The 14,324-nt window shown below is 40.2% G+C and overlaps 1 protein-coding gene and 1 pseudogene across 3 annotated transcripts in view; both read right to left on the reverse strand.

Moving 5' to 3' along the window:
• The window catches only part of Myom1 (myomesin 1), a 163,970-nt gene that overhangs the window by 79,008 nt on the left and 70,638 nt on the right, over positions 1–14,324 (reverse strand). For all 3 annotated transcript variants that reach the window (XM_008834616.1, XM_029564280.1, XM_017798566.1), the window contains exons 11-13: positions 11,532–11,673; positions 8,139–8,338; positions 5,233–5,289 (exon numbers count right to left, since the gene is read on the reverse strand). In XM_008834616.1, the coding sequence (XP_008832838.1) occupies positions 5,233–5,289; positions 8,139–8,338; positions 11,532–11,673 (399 nt within the window). The remainder of the gene's footprint in view (positions 1–5,232; positions 5,290–8,138; positions 8,339–11,531; positions 11,674–14,324) is intronic.
• On the reverse strand, positions 264–1,472 carry LOC103735436 (annotated as a pseudogene).

Here is a 14,324-nt window from a genome sequence, read left to right on the forward strand (position 1 = left end):
AGGACACTGGCTGCTCTTCCAGAGGACCTGGTTTCAGTTCCCAGTACCCACAACCACCTGTAACTCTACTTCCAGGGTATCCAATGCTTCTTCTGGTCTCTGTGGGCATTGTATGCATGTGGTGCACTTACATACATGCAGGCAAAACACTCATACATATAAAATAAAAATAACAAATAAATAATAATTTAAAAATAGCAATAATAAATAAAATATCCAAAAATAATTTTTTTTAAGTGTGAAGCCTTGTTTTATCCTAAAGTTCAGTGCTTCTGAGTTGGTGCTTCATAACACGACACACTTTCTAGAGAAAGCCTTTCCTGGAGACCAGTTTCAGTGTGTTGTGGTCAGTGTGATTACCATGAATAACAGACATTCTAAGCAACAGCTCAATGTCAGAATCTATTTTCATTAGCTCTTCTATTCTTAGGAGAAATCTCACTTTTATTACTTTTGAATTCTTCATTTATCTTGACTCGGGCTCCTTCTAATGTTTTCCAAGCTTGCTGTCTGGTCCTGTGCAGTGTTTTAAAGAGATGTAAAACTTCGGTACACTCTCTGTGACAATGCCCTCCACACACAGTTGGCACCTGATCCACAGCTCTTTGAAGTACTGAAAGAACACTGTCTAACTAGATTCTATATTCAGTGAAGATATATTTTTAAAAGGTTAAAGGACCTTTTCCAACATACAAAAGATAGAACAATTGGTAGTCAGCAAACCTGAACTAAAAGAAATTTTTTAAAAAGTTATAAAAGAGAAAGGATGTGCCTCAGATGGAAGAAAATCTGGTCAAATGAACTCTGGAATCTACACAAGAAAAGCAAAGAAAGGCCCACGGCCATCATCCCAGCACTTGGAAGGCAGAGGCAGGAGGAGCAGGAGTTCAAGGCCAGTCTGAACTACATGAAATCTTGTTTTTAAAAGAAAAGGAAAGAAAAAGGCAACACCGTGAGTAAATATAGGAAACTTTCTAATGTTTAACATCTGTTTGAAAAATAGATGATTATTTGAAGTCAATACGATAATATCACATTATAGAGTTTATAATCTATGCACAAGTATAGTGCATGACAATAAGAGCACCAGGGGATGGAAAAGGTAGGCTGTGAAAAGATGCATATTACACATTATAAAATGCAATGTTGAGCATTAAAACTCAAAATGAAGAATTAAAACCAATGATGCAGCACAGATAAAATATAATAATAAAAAAGTTCAGTTCCAAAGAAATGAGAAAAAAGTTAAAAACTGATAACAGGCATCTTCTATATCAGACCACAGACATGTGGCTTTCTGTAAGTCTGCCTGCTTTTCTGAATTCTTCAGAAACATGTAACTTCTCCTTTTCTTCTTTAGGAATCTTTTCTAACCACGCATTCCCTAACACTTCTCGCTGCTCCAATGCTTCAGGTGTCTACATTTTCTCTAATGCTCCCTTCCCCTCCCCACCAGCTAGCTGCTGGTCCATCATGTGTCTGACCTTGTTCCTCTCCCCTCCGTTCTCCTGAGATTTACAGCTTGTCTGCCCTGAGGATTTGTCTTTAAACTCGAATAAAATTGTCCTAAAGTTTCAAAAACAAACAAACAAAACCGGTATAATAGATAGAAAAAATAAGATAATAGATTTAAATCTAATCAGGTCAATAACTACATGAAGGCCAGCAAGAATGTTCAGCAGGTAAAGGAAATTGCCACCAAGGCTGATGACCTGAATTTGTTCGAGGATCACCACACCCGGCTTAAACTGAGTTTTTCATAAGCATCATATAGTTAGATATTGCTTTTCATACAACTGGGCAATCTTTGTCTTTTAATTGAGGTATTTTAACCATTTACATTTCATGCTATTATTGTTGTTAATTAAGTTATCTAGTTAGGTGCAAAGGGAGGAGTGTGTGTACATGTGCATGGAGGTCAAAGGACAACTTGCAGGAGTCTGTTCTCTCCTTCCACTATGTGGGTCCTGAGGATTGAACTCAGGTCATCAGGCTTGGCTGCAGGCACCTTTACCTGCTAAGCTGTCTTGCCTGCCCTATATGTGAAATTTTCTTACCAAAGTTTAACAAGTAACTAATATAGCCCTATAAGAAGGATAATAAAGAATAAGATGCACAAATTTCTAACAAAAAATTACTAAATATGCTACAATATATAAAAAGGACAATAAATAAAGACTAAGTGGGGTTGATCCCAGGAATGTGAAATTGGTTTATAATCTAAACCAAATCGATGCAATTTATTAACTTAGTGGAAAAAGAAAAATGATCTCAATAGATATATATAAGAAACACTTAAAAAAAAACTAACATCTGGGGCTGAAGAGATGGCTCAGCGGTTAAGAGCACTGGCTGCTCTTATAGAGGACCTGGGGCTTGATTCCCAGTACCCACATGGCGGCTAACAACTGTTCATAACTCCAGTTCCAGGGACCTGACTCCCTTTCCTGGGCATTGCACTTACACACATGCAGGCAATACACTCATACATCTAAAATAAAAATAATAAATAAAATATTTTAAAAAAATCTAACATCTATTTCCTGATTTAAACTCTCAGTAAATGAGCACTAAAAAAAGACCTTCCTTAACCTGGTAAAGTAAGTCTATGAAAACGCTACAGTAGAGGCTGGGGGATGGCTCATTGGATAAAGAACTTCCCATGTGAGCATTAAGAACAGAATTCGGGTCCCCAGAGCCCATGTAAGAGTGTGGTGGCTCCTGTAATCCCAGCACTGGGAGGCAGAGACAGAGAATCCTTGTTGGGCTGGCTACACTAGCCAGAAGCAGTGAGCTCTGGGTTCAGCAACAGACCCTGCCTCAGTAAATAAAGCAGTGAGCAAATGAGGAAGACACCCAACATCAGCCTGAGGCTTCCACATGCATTTCCACAATTATACACCTGCACCTGCACACACATGCCAACATGCATGCATACCATACACACACGCACATGTATACAGATGCAAAAAATAAAATAAAATAAACAACTCTATAGTAATGTTAGGTTTGAAGGTAAAGACTTTCCCCCTGAGATCAGAAAAAAACTAAAATGTCCGATCTCATTATTGCTTCTCACCACTCCTATGTTGTACTAGAAGTTCTAACAAAGAAATCATATTTATTCATAGATGGCATAGTCCTAAGACTCTTCAAAAAAGTCTAAAATACCCAAATAATTTGAGAATTAACAATTTAATCCAAGAAAAAAAATCCCAGCATGGAGGGGGGAGGTGGCCAATAGCTAAGAAACTACTGGCAATTGATAGCTGCTGGGAGAGGGAGAGTCAGTTTTCTTTACGGATGTAAACCCAGATAGATTGCTTTTTTTAAAAAAAAAAAAAAAGAGAGGACATGAAGTGTGTGGGGAGGTGGGGGAAGATCCAAGAGGAGATGGAGGAGGGGCTGAATATGATCAAAATACATTGTCTGAAATTCTCAAAAAAATCCATAAAAATGTTATTTAAAATTTTTTAAAAATAACAAGAAACCAAACTAGTTCATCAAGGTTGTAGGACATAAGACCAATATGTTAAAGATAATTAAATTTCTATATACTAGCATCAAAAGTAAGTTAAAATTCAAAAGCAATGTATTTAAAATGTTAGAAATATTACAAAGATAAATTTGAGAAAAATGTGTGAGAGTACTAAACTAAAAATAGAAGTAAGATACGATGAGTGCTTTGTTCGTAAACTGAAAAACATCAACCTGGATTCAGTGAAGAAAAAAAATTGTTTTTTTGAGGCAGGGTCTTCCTGTAATCCCAGCTGGTCTGAAACTCACTATGTAGGCAAAGCTGGTCTGGATCTCACAGAGATTTGCTTGCCTCTGCTCCCTGAGTGCTGGGATTAAGGGCATGTGCCACCACGCTTGGCAGTGTTTAAAAATGTGTGTGAAAAGACAAAGACTTGGAATAGTGATAAAGCTCTGGAAGCAACAAGAAGAGACTGGAGGACTTTATAAGTCAGATGTGTGGAAAAACGAACGCCAGAAAAGCTACAGTAGCCAGAGCTGATGGTATTGATGTAGAGAAAACAAAATGGGCCAGGAGGGATTCTAGAAGTAGATCCACAGATTATGTAGTCAATTGATTGGACAGCGGCTCCAAGGCAAATTCAGTGGGCAAAGGATAATCTTTCAATAGCTAGCTCAAAATAATTGGATAGCCATGTGCAAGTAACAATAACATCTGAGATCCTTACTTCACATGATGTAGGAAACATTAATCTGAAGTCGGTCACTGATTTAAATGTAAGAGCGAATACCATGAAACTTCTAGAGGAAAAAGCACTCAGATTTAACACAAATGTCAAATTACATGACAAGGACACATTAAAAGATATTCAACATCAGGGAAATACAAATTAAGACCATAGAGAAATTTCATGAAGTCTAGTAGAAGAGCTAACTTGAGTGACTCATCCTACCAACTACTAGTGAAATGTGGAGTGCTGAGAACTGGTGTCCTCATCCACTGCTGGTGGGAATGAAAAGCAACACAATCATTTTGGAAACCAATCAGCAATTCCTTTACAAATAAAACATAAACCTATCAAATAGCTCACCCATTCTATTCCTGGGTTTATCCTAGAGAAGTGAAACATGTAAGTCTACACGAACATTTAAGGCTTACAGGGATGAATTGGGATGGATTGGTTTATATACCAACATGAATAAATCTCAAAATTATTATGCTGGCCAAAGGAAACAGACAAAAATGAGTCTGATTTCATTTACCTAAAACCGCAGACAATATGAACTGTACTGACAGAAAGCAAGTCAGTGATGACCTGGAGATGGGGGAGGAGTGAATGGGAGGAATTTCCAAGGAGCATAAGAAAATTCTAGAAGTAATGGACATGTTCATTGTTTTGATCACAGCAATGGTTTCACAGATGTATACAAATAAAATTTATCAAACTGTACACTTTCCATGTGTGCAGTTCATTATCTGACAATTGTACAAATAAATCTTTAAAAGTGAAATGTGATTCTTTAGGGCCTGGTGCTATACAGCTCAATGGTTAAGCACATTCTTAGCATGTCCAAGACCCTATGCTTAATCTCCAGCACCTCCAGCCCCCGAAATGTGATTCTCTGATAAATTATTTCACTTATCTTCTTTCTCAGAATGTTCTTTCCAAAGCACTATAAATAACGATATACCACTACCAAAAAGCTGAACTGCAGAGCGAAATATTGGCAGTGTCTTGGAGACCAGAGTTTTACCTGTAGGCTCCTCTTCAGTGACGATGATCTGTCCTGTCCAGGGTGCTGATGGACGACCTGAACAGGGACAAGTGGAAAAGTCACAAATGTTCACAGATGGGGTGGTAACTGCTTTGAAAAACTGATAAACTAGTTGGATTAGTCACAAATAGGTCTGTTCCTAGTTCATGTATGTGTTTTCCTAATGTGTTGCTATCCAAGTTGTATAAGGCACTGTTGGAGGCATGGTCCCTGTCTTCTAGAAACTCTCAATCTGCCAGAGCCTAGAGTCTCCCTGGACTGACTGGGTTGATTTTTGTGGAACTCATTTGTATAAGCTAAGCCACTGATCTGTGTTCACATAACTGCTCAATACACATCTCCTGAAACATATGGGCTTTCACATGCTTCCTTCAGAGATAGCACATATTTCAGAGAAACACTTCTAGAACAATCATAAGCCTAACAGTAATTCTGTATCTGTCATCATGAAGACAAGGTCTCCCTGTAGCCCAGCTGGCCTGGAAATCACAGAGATCTGCCTACCTCTGCCTTCTGAACGCTGGGATTAAAGGCATATGCCATCACTCCTAGTCCATCCCTTTACATTTTGAAAAGTGTTAGCCATGAAAAATCATCTTAGATTCTAAGTAACAAAAATGGAAGGGACAGGTGTAAAGCTAAAGAGGAATTTCATCCGTGACCCTAAAAGCATCAGAAAGAAAATGGTGGATGGGAGAGATGGTTTAGCAGGCAAAGGTGTTTGCCACCAGGCCTGATGACCTGAGTGCAAGCCCTGGGTCCCATATAATGGAAGGAGAGAACTGAGTCTCCAAAGTTGTCCTCTGGCCTCCAAACAAACACTGTGGCATATGCCCCCCACCCAAAATATGGATAAATAAATAAATAAATAAATAGGTAAATAAATGTAATAATTCTTTTTAAAGAAAGAGGATGGATTAATCCTGCTTTACTCAAGGGATTTTCACCCAAACCTGGGCAAAAACAGAAAGATAGGAATGAAAACAATGTATTTCCAATTCAAAAAACTCTTATTTTGGCTGGAATTCATAAAAGAGGAGTAAAGAAAAGCATGGGAAGGAATTTACTAATTGTACAGGGAGGGAAGCCATTGCCTGATGAAAGGAGCCTGGAGGGCAACCAAGAAGCAGAGTAGACAGAGGCACAGGGAAAATGCGACTCTATATTCCCTGGAGATTTGTAATGCCACTAAAAGAAATTAAGGTAAAGAATAAAGCTATAAATATGGCGTGGGCCTGAAATATCCCATTTGAATTATTGCCCTGGTACCTAGGATATTTGTCAGTGTCTGGAAACCCTTTTGCTGGTTACAACTCGTGAATGGTGCTATTTGCACACACAGATAGAGGCAAGGGATGTCCCTAAGCATCCCACATGCACATCTCAGTGAACAACTACTGCCCTAACATGACTAGGAAGGGCTACTGGAACAGAATGAAGTGTTACTACCTAACGATTCTTATATTTTCATTTTATAGTCCCTTTTATTGGGGATGTCATATAGTTCACCATCAAAGAAATGGAAGGCATAATTTATGTACCATGGGTTTGATATTCAGATTTGGAAGATAAATAGATGGAAAGACTATTTTAAAATTTTTAAAGGGCTGGAGAGATGGCTCAGCAGTTAAGAGCACTGGCTGCTCTTGTAGAGGACCTGAGTTGGGTTCCCAGCACCCACATGATGGCTATCAACTATCTGTAACTACTGTTTTAGGGTATCATATGCTCTCTTCTGGCCTCTGAGGGCATTGCATAATATGGGTGCACTTACATACATGTAGGCAAACACTCATATACATAAAATAAAAAATGAATAAAATTTAAAATTTTTTTAAATTACATTTTTACTTATTTAGTTACTGTGTGTGTACATGTGTGGCACAGACCACCACTGGAGGTCAGAGGACACTGTGCAGGAATTGGTTCTCTCCTTCTACCATGTAGGTAGTAGGCATTGAACTCACACAGTCAGTTTTCGTGGTAGGCACTACCCTCTGAGCCATCTTGCCAGTCCAAGATGATTTTATACTACCTAAGTGGAAGCTTAAATTGAGATCAGATATAATTTGTTTTTTAATTAATATAGAGAAGTTCACAGGGTTCAGATATTAACTTGTTAGGAGAAGGCTTCAAAGTTAAGAAATTCATCTTGAACCATATGATGGTTTGAATGAGACTGTCCCCCATAGGCTCCAAGTATTTGAACATTTTACCCCAGTTGGTGGCACTGTTTTGGGAGGTCTTAGAAAGTGTGGCTATGCTGGAGGAAGCACGTCACTGGAGGTGGGCTTAGAGAGCTCTTAAGCCTTACTGAATCTTGAATCCCTCTCTGCTTCCTGTGCCTGCTTGAAGATGCGCGAGCTTAGCTTCTGCTCCTCCTCCAGCCACCTCTGCTCCCATGCCTCCCCGCCATTATGGACTCTTGCTCCTTTGGAACCATAAGCTAAATAAACTCTTCCTTTTATAATTTCCCTTGGTCATGGTGTTTCTATCACAGAAATAGAAAAGTGACTAATACAAACCATAAATACAATTATATTTGGAACACATTAATACTGTTAAGACAAAATGTTCTTTGGGCTATTTATTTTCATATTTCATTCCACACATAATGCTTGGAACACAGATTAACAAGGCAAGCTTTTCTGAATAATACAAAAAATAAAATGAGGTTTTTTTAAAGCTCTTAAAAGGAGTTTTTTTTTTTTTTTTAAAAAAAAGGTATTTTTACATTCTTGGGCTCAACCCACTCCAGGATTTTCTATCAGTGATTTCTTATTTTTGTCTCCCTCTAGTGGAGGGGAGAGATAACCTTGCAGTGAAGCCTAGAGCAGTATTTTTTAAAGGCTTAGGGAAGATCCAGAGAAATGAAAAGAGCTTACTTTTAAGTCTGGCTTTCTCAGCTGGATCCAGAGCAGCTACTGGCTCCGACACTCGAGATGGTAGGCCTATTCCAGTTTTATTCACAGCTCGAACTCGGAATATGTAGGAGCGACCTTCTATCAAACCAGTGACTGGAAACCGAGCAAACTTCACAGGTGTGTCATTGCATTGAGACCAGCTGTTGGTGCCCACCTCACACCTGAGGGAAAGAGTGATCAGCAAAAGTATTATAAAAAGTTTGGCTAAGTTACAAGATTCAAGGCACAAATCCACCCCATTGCTTCATATATCCCGTCTTAAAACATGCAACTCATACACGGCTTGTTATAGCTCCTTAGACTTCACACATTTAGTTCCACTCATATGTAATGCATCTTTTCTGTCTTTTTTAAAATTCCAATGATTGATTGTAGGGGGTGGGCATTTGAGTGTTACAGAGAGCCAGTGGAGCTCAGAGGATAACTTGCAGGAGTTAGTTCTCTTCTTCCATTATGTGGATCCTGGGGATCGAACTCAGGTTGCTAGCTTGGTGGCAGTTACCTTGACCCACTGAGCCATCTCACCAGCTTGCAATGTCTTTTATTACAATAAGAAAGAAGCCTCAGCTCTTTCTTGAACAATCATCTGAGGGGTCTTGTGTGCAAAGAGCATTGGGGGATGAAGGTAAGAAAATCAGGCAGATACCCACAATCTTTACATGAGAGAGGCTTGGGGAGGGGGGGAATCTCTCCCATCTCCCTGACACCTTTAATTCTAGCATCAGTGAATTCTTTAGGGATTCTCTCTTAAAAGTGGAATTATTGCCAAAAAATTTAATTGGTCTCTAAAAAGATAATTATGTGCAGGTGGCTGTGGCTATGCATACCTGTAATCCTAGCACTTGAGAGCCTGAGGTAGGGGGATCATGAGTTCAAGGCCAGCCTAGGCTACACAGGGAGCCCCTGTCACCAAAAACCAAACCAACCAAACAAAATAGAACAAAATAAAATGATTCATGCTGTAGTTTGGGAAACAGCTCATTATTTTCTTCTTTGATGATCACTGCATCCTGTGTCAGTACAAATGTAAGGTTATTCCAATGTGTTTCTCTCCTTCAGCCCCATACATCTCCATGTCCTGCTATGTAACCCAAACTGGCCTGGAACTCATTATCCTCAAGGCTCTGCCTCCTAAGTGTTGAGAGTGCAGGTGTACTCCACCATGTCCAGCTATGTTTCTTTCTTTAATAGATGAGATGGACGAGAGGTATAAAAATTCAAATGGGAAAATGAAGTAGTTTAAAACTGAGTTCTGGGTGCCTGCTTTGAAAAAAAATTTGTGTGTGTGTGTGTGCACGTGTGTGTATGCATGCATGTGTATCACATGCATGCAGTGCCCAAGGAGGCCAGAAGAGGACATCAGATCCCCTAAACCTGGAGTTACAGGGGGTTATAAGCTGCTTTATGTGGGTGCTGGGGTCTGAACTCAGGTCCTCTGCAAGAAAAGCAAGTATTCTTAACTGCTGAGCTGTCTCTTCAGCCCCTCAAGGTGCCTGTTTTCATAAAAGTTGGTACCCAAAGATAGAGAAGGGCACTGCTCAGGAAATGAATATGATAGTTCACCTGATGCTACTGACCCATTCAGCACAGCGTTAGAGACTCGTTTGATTGAATTATGTAGCATCAGGATAAAATTACTCCCTGCTTTTTATGAGAACACAGTGCTTTTAGTTTGACTCTCTTCCCTAATATGGCACTATATTTGAAACGTGTACATCCCAAATGGTTCTCCCGGGAGGAGAGTATCAGGCAATACAAAACACTGGGGGGAGAAGTCTTCCCTTCCTCATGATCATTTTGTATTCTTTGATTCAAATAGTAATAATTTTCTTCAGCATTTATGCAAAGTGCTATCAAATGTATTTGCAATTCATACCTTCCATCCATTTTCTCTAAATACATCCTTAATAAAAAGGTTTCTGGAGCTGCTACGGGCAGGGAATGGCTGGGAGTTGAGAGGGCTGCGGAGTTCTCCGGGCCCCGAGTTCTCCGGGCCCTGTCCCCAGAGGCTGTGCCAGCATTCTCCCTCTTCTCTGTGCAGACAGTCATGTGATCAGGTGGTGCTAGAACATACTTCCTAACCTTCACCCAGACAGAACAAAAGGTGCAGGCAGATGCTCTAAAAGGTTCTCCAGCATGCTGGAGCAGGAAGAGCACTGACCTGAAACCAGGCTGATACTTGAACCCTAGTTCCTCTGCTTCCTACCTGTGTGACCTTAGGTAAGTCAACATTTCCTCATGGGCATGTGGTTTGGGCCAGCTCCTCCTTTCCCCCTTATGATAGCAATGGCTGTCCAGGATGGTTATGGACCAGTGGCAAACTCTCACAAAGTATTTAGAACAGTATTGTAGCAAACAATAAATATTAGCAATAATGTGGTTTTCTTGTAATGACTAAGGCAGGAAGAGAACAAAATATTCTGATTGTGCCTAATCTTTCACTGATCGAAGTTTGCAGATCCGTTGGATATTTGCCAAAGGCAACAAAGTGGAAGCTGAAGTAAGAAAAAGAACTGTATGTAAACCTCCACAATCTATCAGTAATGAATGAGGTTTCCATACTATTTCTTGTCCATGGTTAAATAGTATATAACGTATTCAAAATATTTCTCTGGAAGTTATTGAGCTCAGTGGGCATATTTTTTCTCATTAAAAATATGAGGTTTAATACTCTGACACAGATTATCTGTCTCTAGTGGTTTCAAAAGCCAAAACCAAAAAGAACTGGAGCAACTACTTGAACAGAAAGAAACTAAGTCAGAGAACAACATATTTAGGTCAGTAGTCTAAATTTGTTACTGGAATTGCCAACACCCACCAAATAAGTCATGTACAAAATCTAGTTGCCATAAATATCAGGGTCTATGAATCTTGGAGCATGTAAACAGCAAGAACTTGTAGGTAAGAGCATAACAGAACACTATGTGTTTTTGTTATTATTTCTCATATAATCTGAGTATCTTGAAAGCATGTCCTGTGGTGTAAAGAATTCATTTGCATTCCTAAAGTCAGGATTCTTAAGTTGCTGACATACTAGAAAGATAGACATTAAAAAATATATTAACTATCAGTTATTTCATGTCTAAAATGGCCTCTATTATTAGATGTACAGATTCACTGCACTCTTGCCAACAGTGACGTGTTGGTGATCAAATTCAAAGAATTTATGTCTATAAATAAATATGGATATGAATGTATGCATACATACACATATGGTGAAAGAGAGGGAGAGGGACAGAGACGGGAGAGGAGGAGAAAATCAGAAGAGAATGTATTTCACTTAGAAACGATAGGAGAAATCAAGCATGCATCTTTATAACCAAAGAACTCTAACTTATTAGGCCAAACACTAACTTATCAATAAAGTATCCCAAGATAGGGCTTCCTCCATCCACGGCTGGCTGCTTCCAAGAGATGATGATGTAATCTTTGTTGGCATCCAAGGATACCACATCCAGGGGTGCAGCAGGGGCTCCTTCAATCTCTGCATCAGCATCTGTGGAGACAGGGGGATCCTGCTAACCTGCTCGGCCAGGCTCTGCCAGCTTGGTGGGCCATGGTCTTGTTGCACACATTTCCTGCATGTCACCACAGTAGTTACACGTCTGGACCAACAGAGCATGCGTAAAATCTTGTAATTTTTTTATTATTATAATAAAGTATGCTTTTCACTTTCAGGGACAAGAACATCATCTGGACCAAAAGAGCAAGCTTCAAATCTTGTAATTTATCAATATAACAAGGTGTGCTTTTTACTTTCAGGGGTAAGTAAAAAGCACAGAAAGGGCTCTGTGAAGGACCCAATAAAGTATCCGAAGATAGGGCTTCCTATCATGGACTTTGTCTCCTAACACTCCTTCCCAGAATGTTCCAAAAGAAAATTTATGGGGAGATACCACACAGGTGACTTGTACCATAAAGTCTGTTCCTAAGACACTGGTTGGGCAATGATAGTCTACAAAAGGCTCCCAAGGAGACTAGTAGCTCCAGGTTTCACCTGGATGCATACCCAAGGACAAGAACTACGGAACTTTGCCCATCCTTAAGTAGGGCACTGCCATCTTGAAGAAGAAAAGAAAACATCTGTTTTAACCAAATATGATGGTTATGAATATTATCTATTTGATTGATTGTAGAGACATGTAGGGGATTGCTAAAGCACACCTCTAGTGTGTCTGTGAAGACATTTTCAGACTATTAGATCATGAAGGCTCTGAATTACTTTAACCCAATGATGGGTTAAAAACTGAATAGATTATCGGCAGATAGTGGAACTGTGGGAGGAGGAGCCTGGCTGGACAAAGCAGGTCACTAGGACACACATTTGGAGGCTATATCTTGCCATGGCTCATTTTTGCCACCACCTTCTTCTTCCTAGCTGTCATGAGTTGAACAGCTTGGCCCCACCAGGCTGGTATGCTCTGTGTACTAACGACCTCACCACAGAAATAAGTGGACCAGCCTACCATAGACTGAACTATCTGAAACCACAAACTAAAACAAATCCTATCGCAGAGCCCGGCAGACAGGAGAGAAAACATTAACCCACCAGATAAGTGTTTCCAAACTGAAGATACTTAAGAAAAGAACTCTGACACAATTCCCACATTTTACTGAGTCTAGTTTAATAAAAGTCTAAGATAATACAGGAAACAGAGGACACTGTTTATGAGGTGAGAGCCCCTGACAGTGTGGCTCCAACCCCACCCCCCAGACACAGATAAATTAGTGAGAGAGAAAGGGAAATAAAAATATTCCATTAGTAAGCCTTTAAGTTTGATGATCAAGACAAGTGTTAAGTCTCTGGGGGAGGGGTCCACATAGTCAATTCTTCCTGGCATGTGACTAGCCCTTTCATAGTAGGAGAGGCTGGGACCTGTGGGAGCCACTTACCCAAGAGAAAACACTCCAGTCAGCTGAACAAACAATCTTTCCTATGATTTACACTTTCGTGACTCTCATGAGTTACAAAGGTATTTGACATGATGGCAGAAATATTCGCAGACTTCTGGGTTTAACATTAATAGGTTTTCATCACCCATGAAGAGTTCAGATGACATAGCCTTTGAGCATTCCGTTGCATGTCCCACACAGCAGCAGGAAAGTGTCTCTGAACAAACGTGTCCTGCAGACATGCCACCCACCCATCAGGCCTAAGATTGAATGTAGACTCCCTGTAGGAAACAAGCATGTTTTCCTTTCAGGCTTTGAGAGCAGGAGGGGGACAGCTGTGCTGTTGACAGAAAGGTGGAGCAGAGCTCGAGTACAAGTTGGGGTGCTGATGCTGATGTGCCTAAGTGCCAGAAGAGGAACTGCAACAAAGCCACTCATCTGGGGGACAGCTAGCAACACCCAGACACATTCTTGTGTTAAAGGCCTATGACTCAACAGCTAGCAAGCCCTGCCTTGATGGAGTGGACTTTAACTGAACAGTCACTGCACTGATGTGAGACAGCAGGGACGTACTGTAAGAGAGCTTGGCAGACAGACAGGACGTGTCCAGAGAGCCAAAACCCATGTCCCAGCACTTTGGTAACACTGTTTACCAGGTGCCATTCAGGGGTGGGTGTGACAGCCTTTCAGGTTACGTAGGCATTCACTCATTCACACAATCCTTCTTTCGATCTGCTGTAGGTGTTAAACATGAACATTTAAAAATGAAGATTATTCTTTTTCTTAAGAAGGCACAACACGGTTGTGGGGGAGGGGCAAAGCATTTTTGGACCCGCAGGAGCACAACTAAAGTGCTATCACAGCCTTTTGGCCTCCCGAAGCTGCTGCCATACAGGTCTGGTCACAGTGTCCACTCAGTCAACATTAACTCTCATCTGTGCCTCTGCCAGTCTCTCACCCAACCTCCAGATAGCCAGACTTTCTGTAGGTTGATTAATTGGGTCAAAGATTAGTCTGCAGATACTCTGGCCTTAGACTGGCAATTAATAACTTTTCCAAAATGATATTCTATTGTCTATATTTACTATAAAGGTAGCATATAATTATAAAATAAATAATAATTAAAAGGTTAAAAATCTCTTTTAAGCCAAGTCTGCTGGTGCATGCCTTTAGTCCCAGCACTCAGGAGGCAGAGGCAGGCGGATCTCTGTGAGTTCAAGGCCAGCCTGGTCAACATAGTGAGTTCCAGGCCAG

This window comes from Nannospalax galili, unplaced genomic scaffold (assembly GCF_000622305.1).
Source record: "Nannospalax galili isolate Female #2095 unplaced genomic scaffold, S.galili_v1.0 scaffold155, whole genome shotgun sequence".
NCBI lineage: Eukaryota > Metazoa > Chordata > Mammalia > Rodentia > Spalacidae > Nannospalax > Nannospalax galili.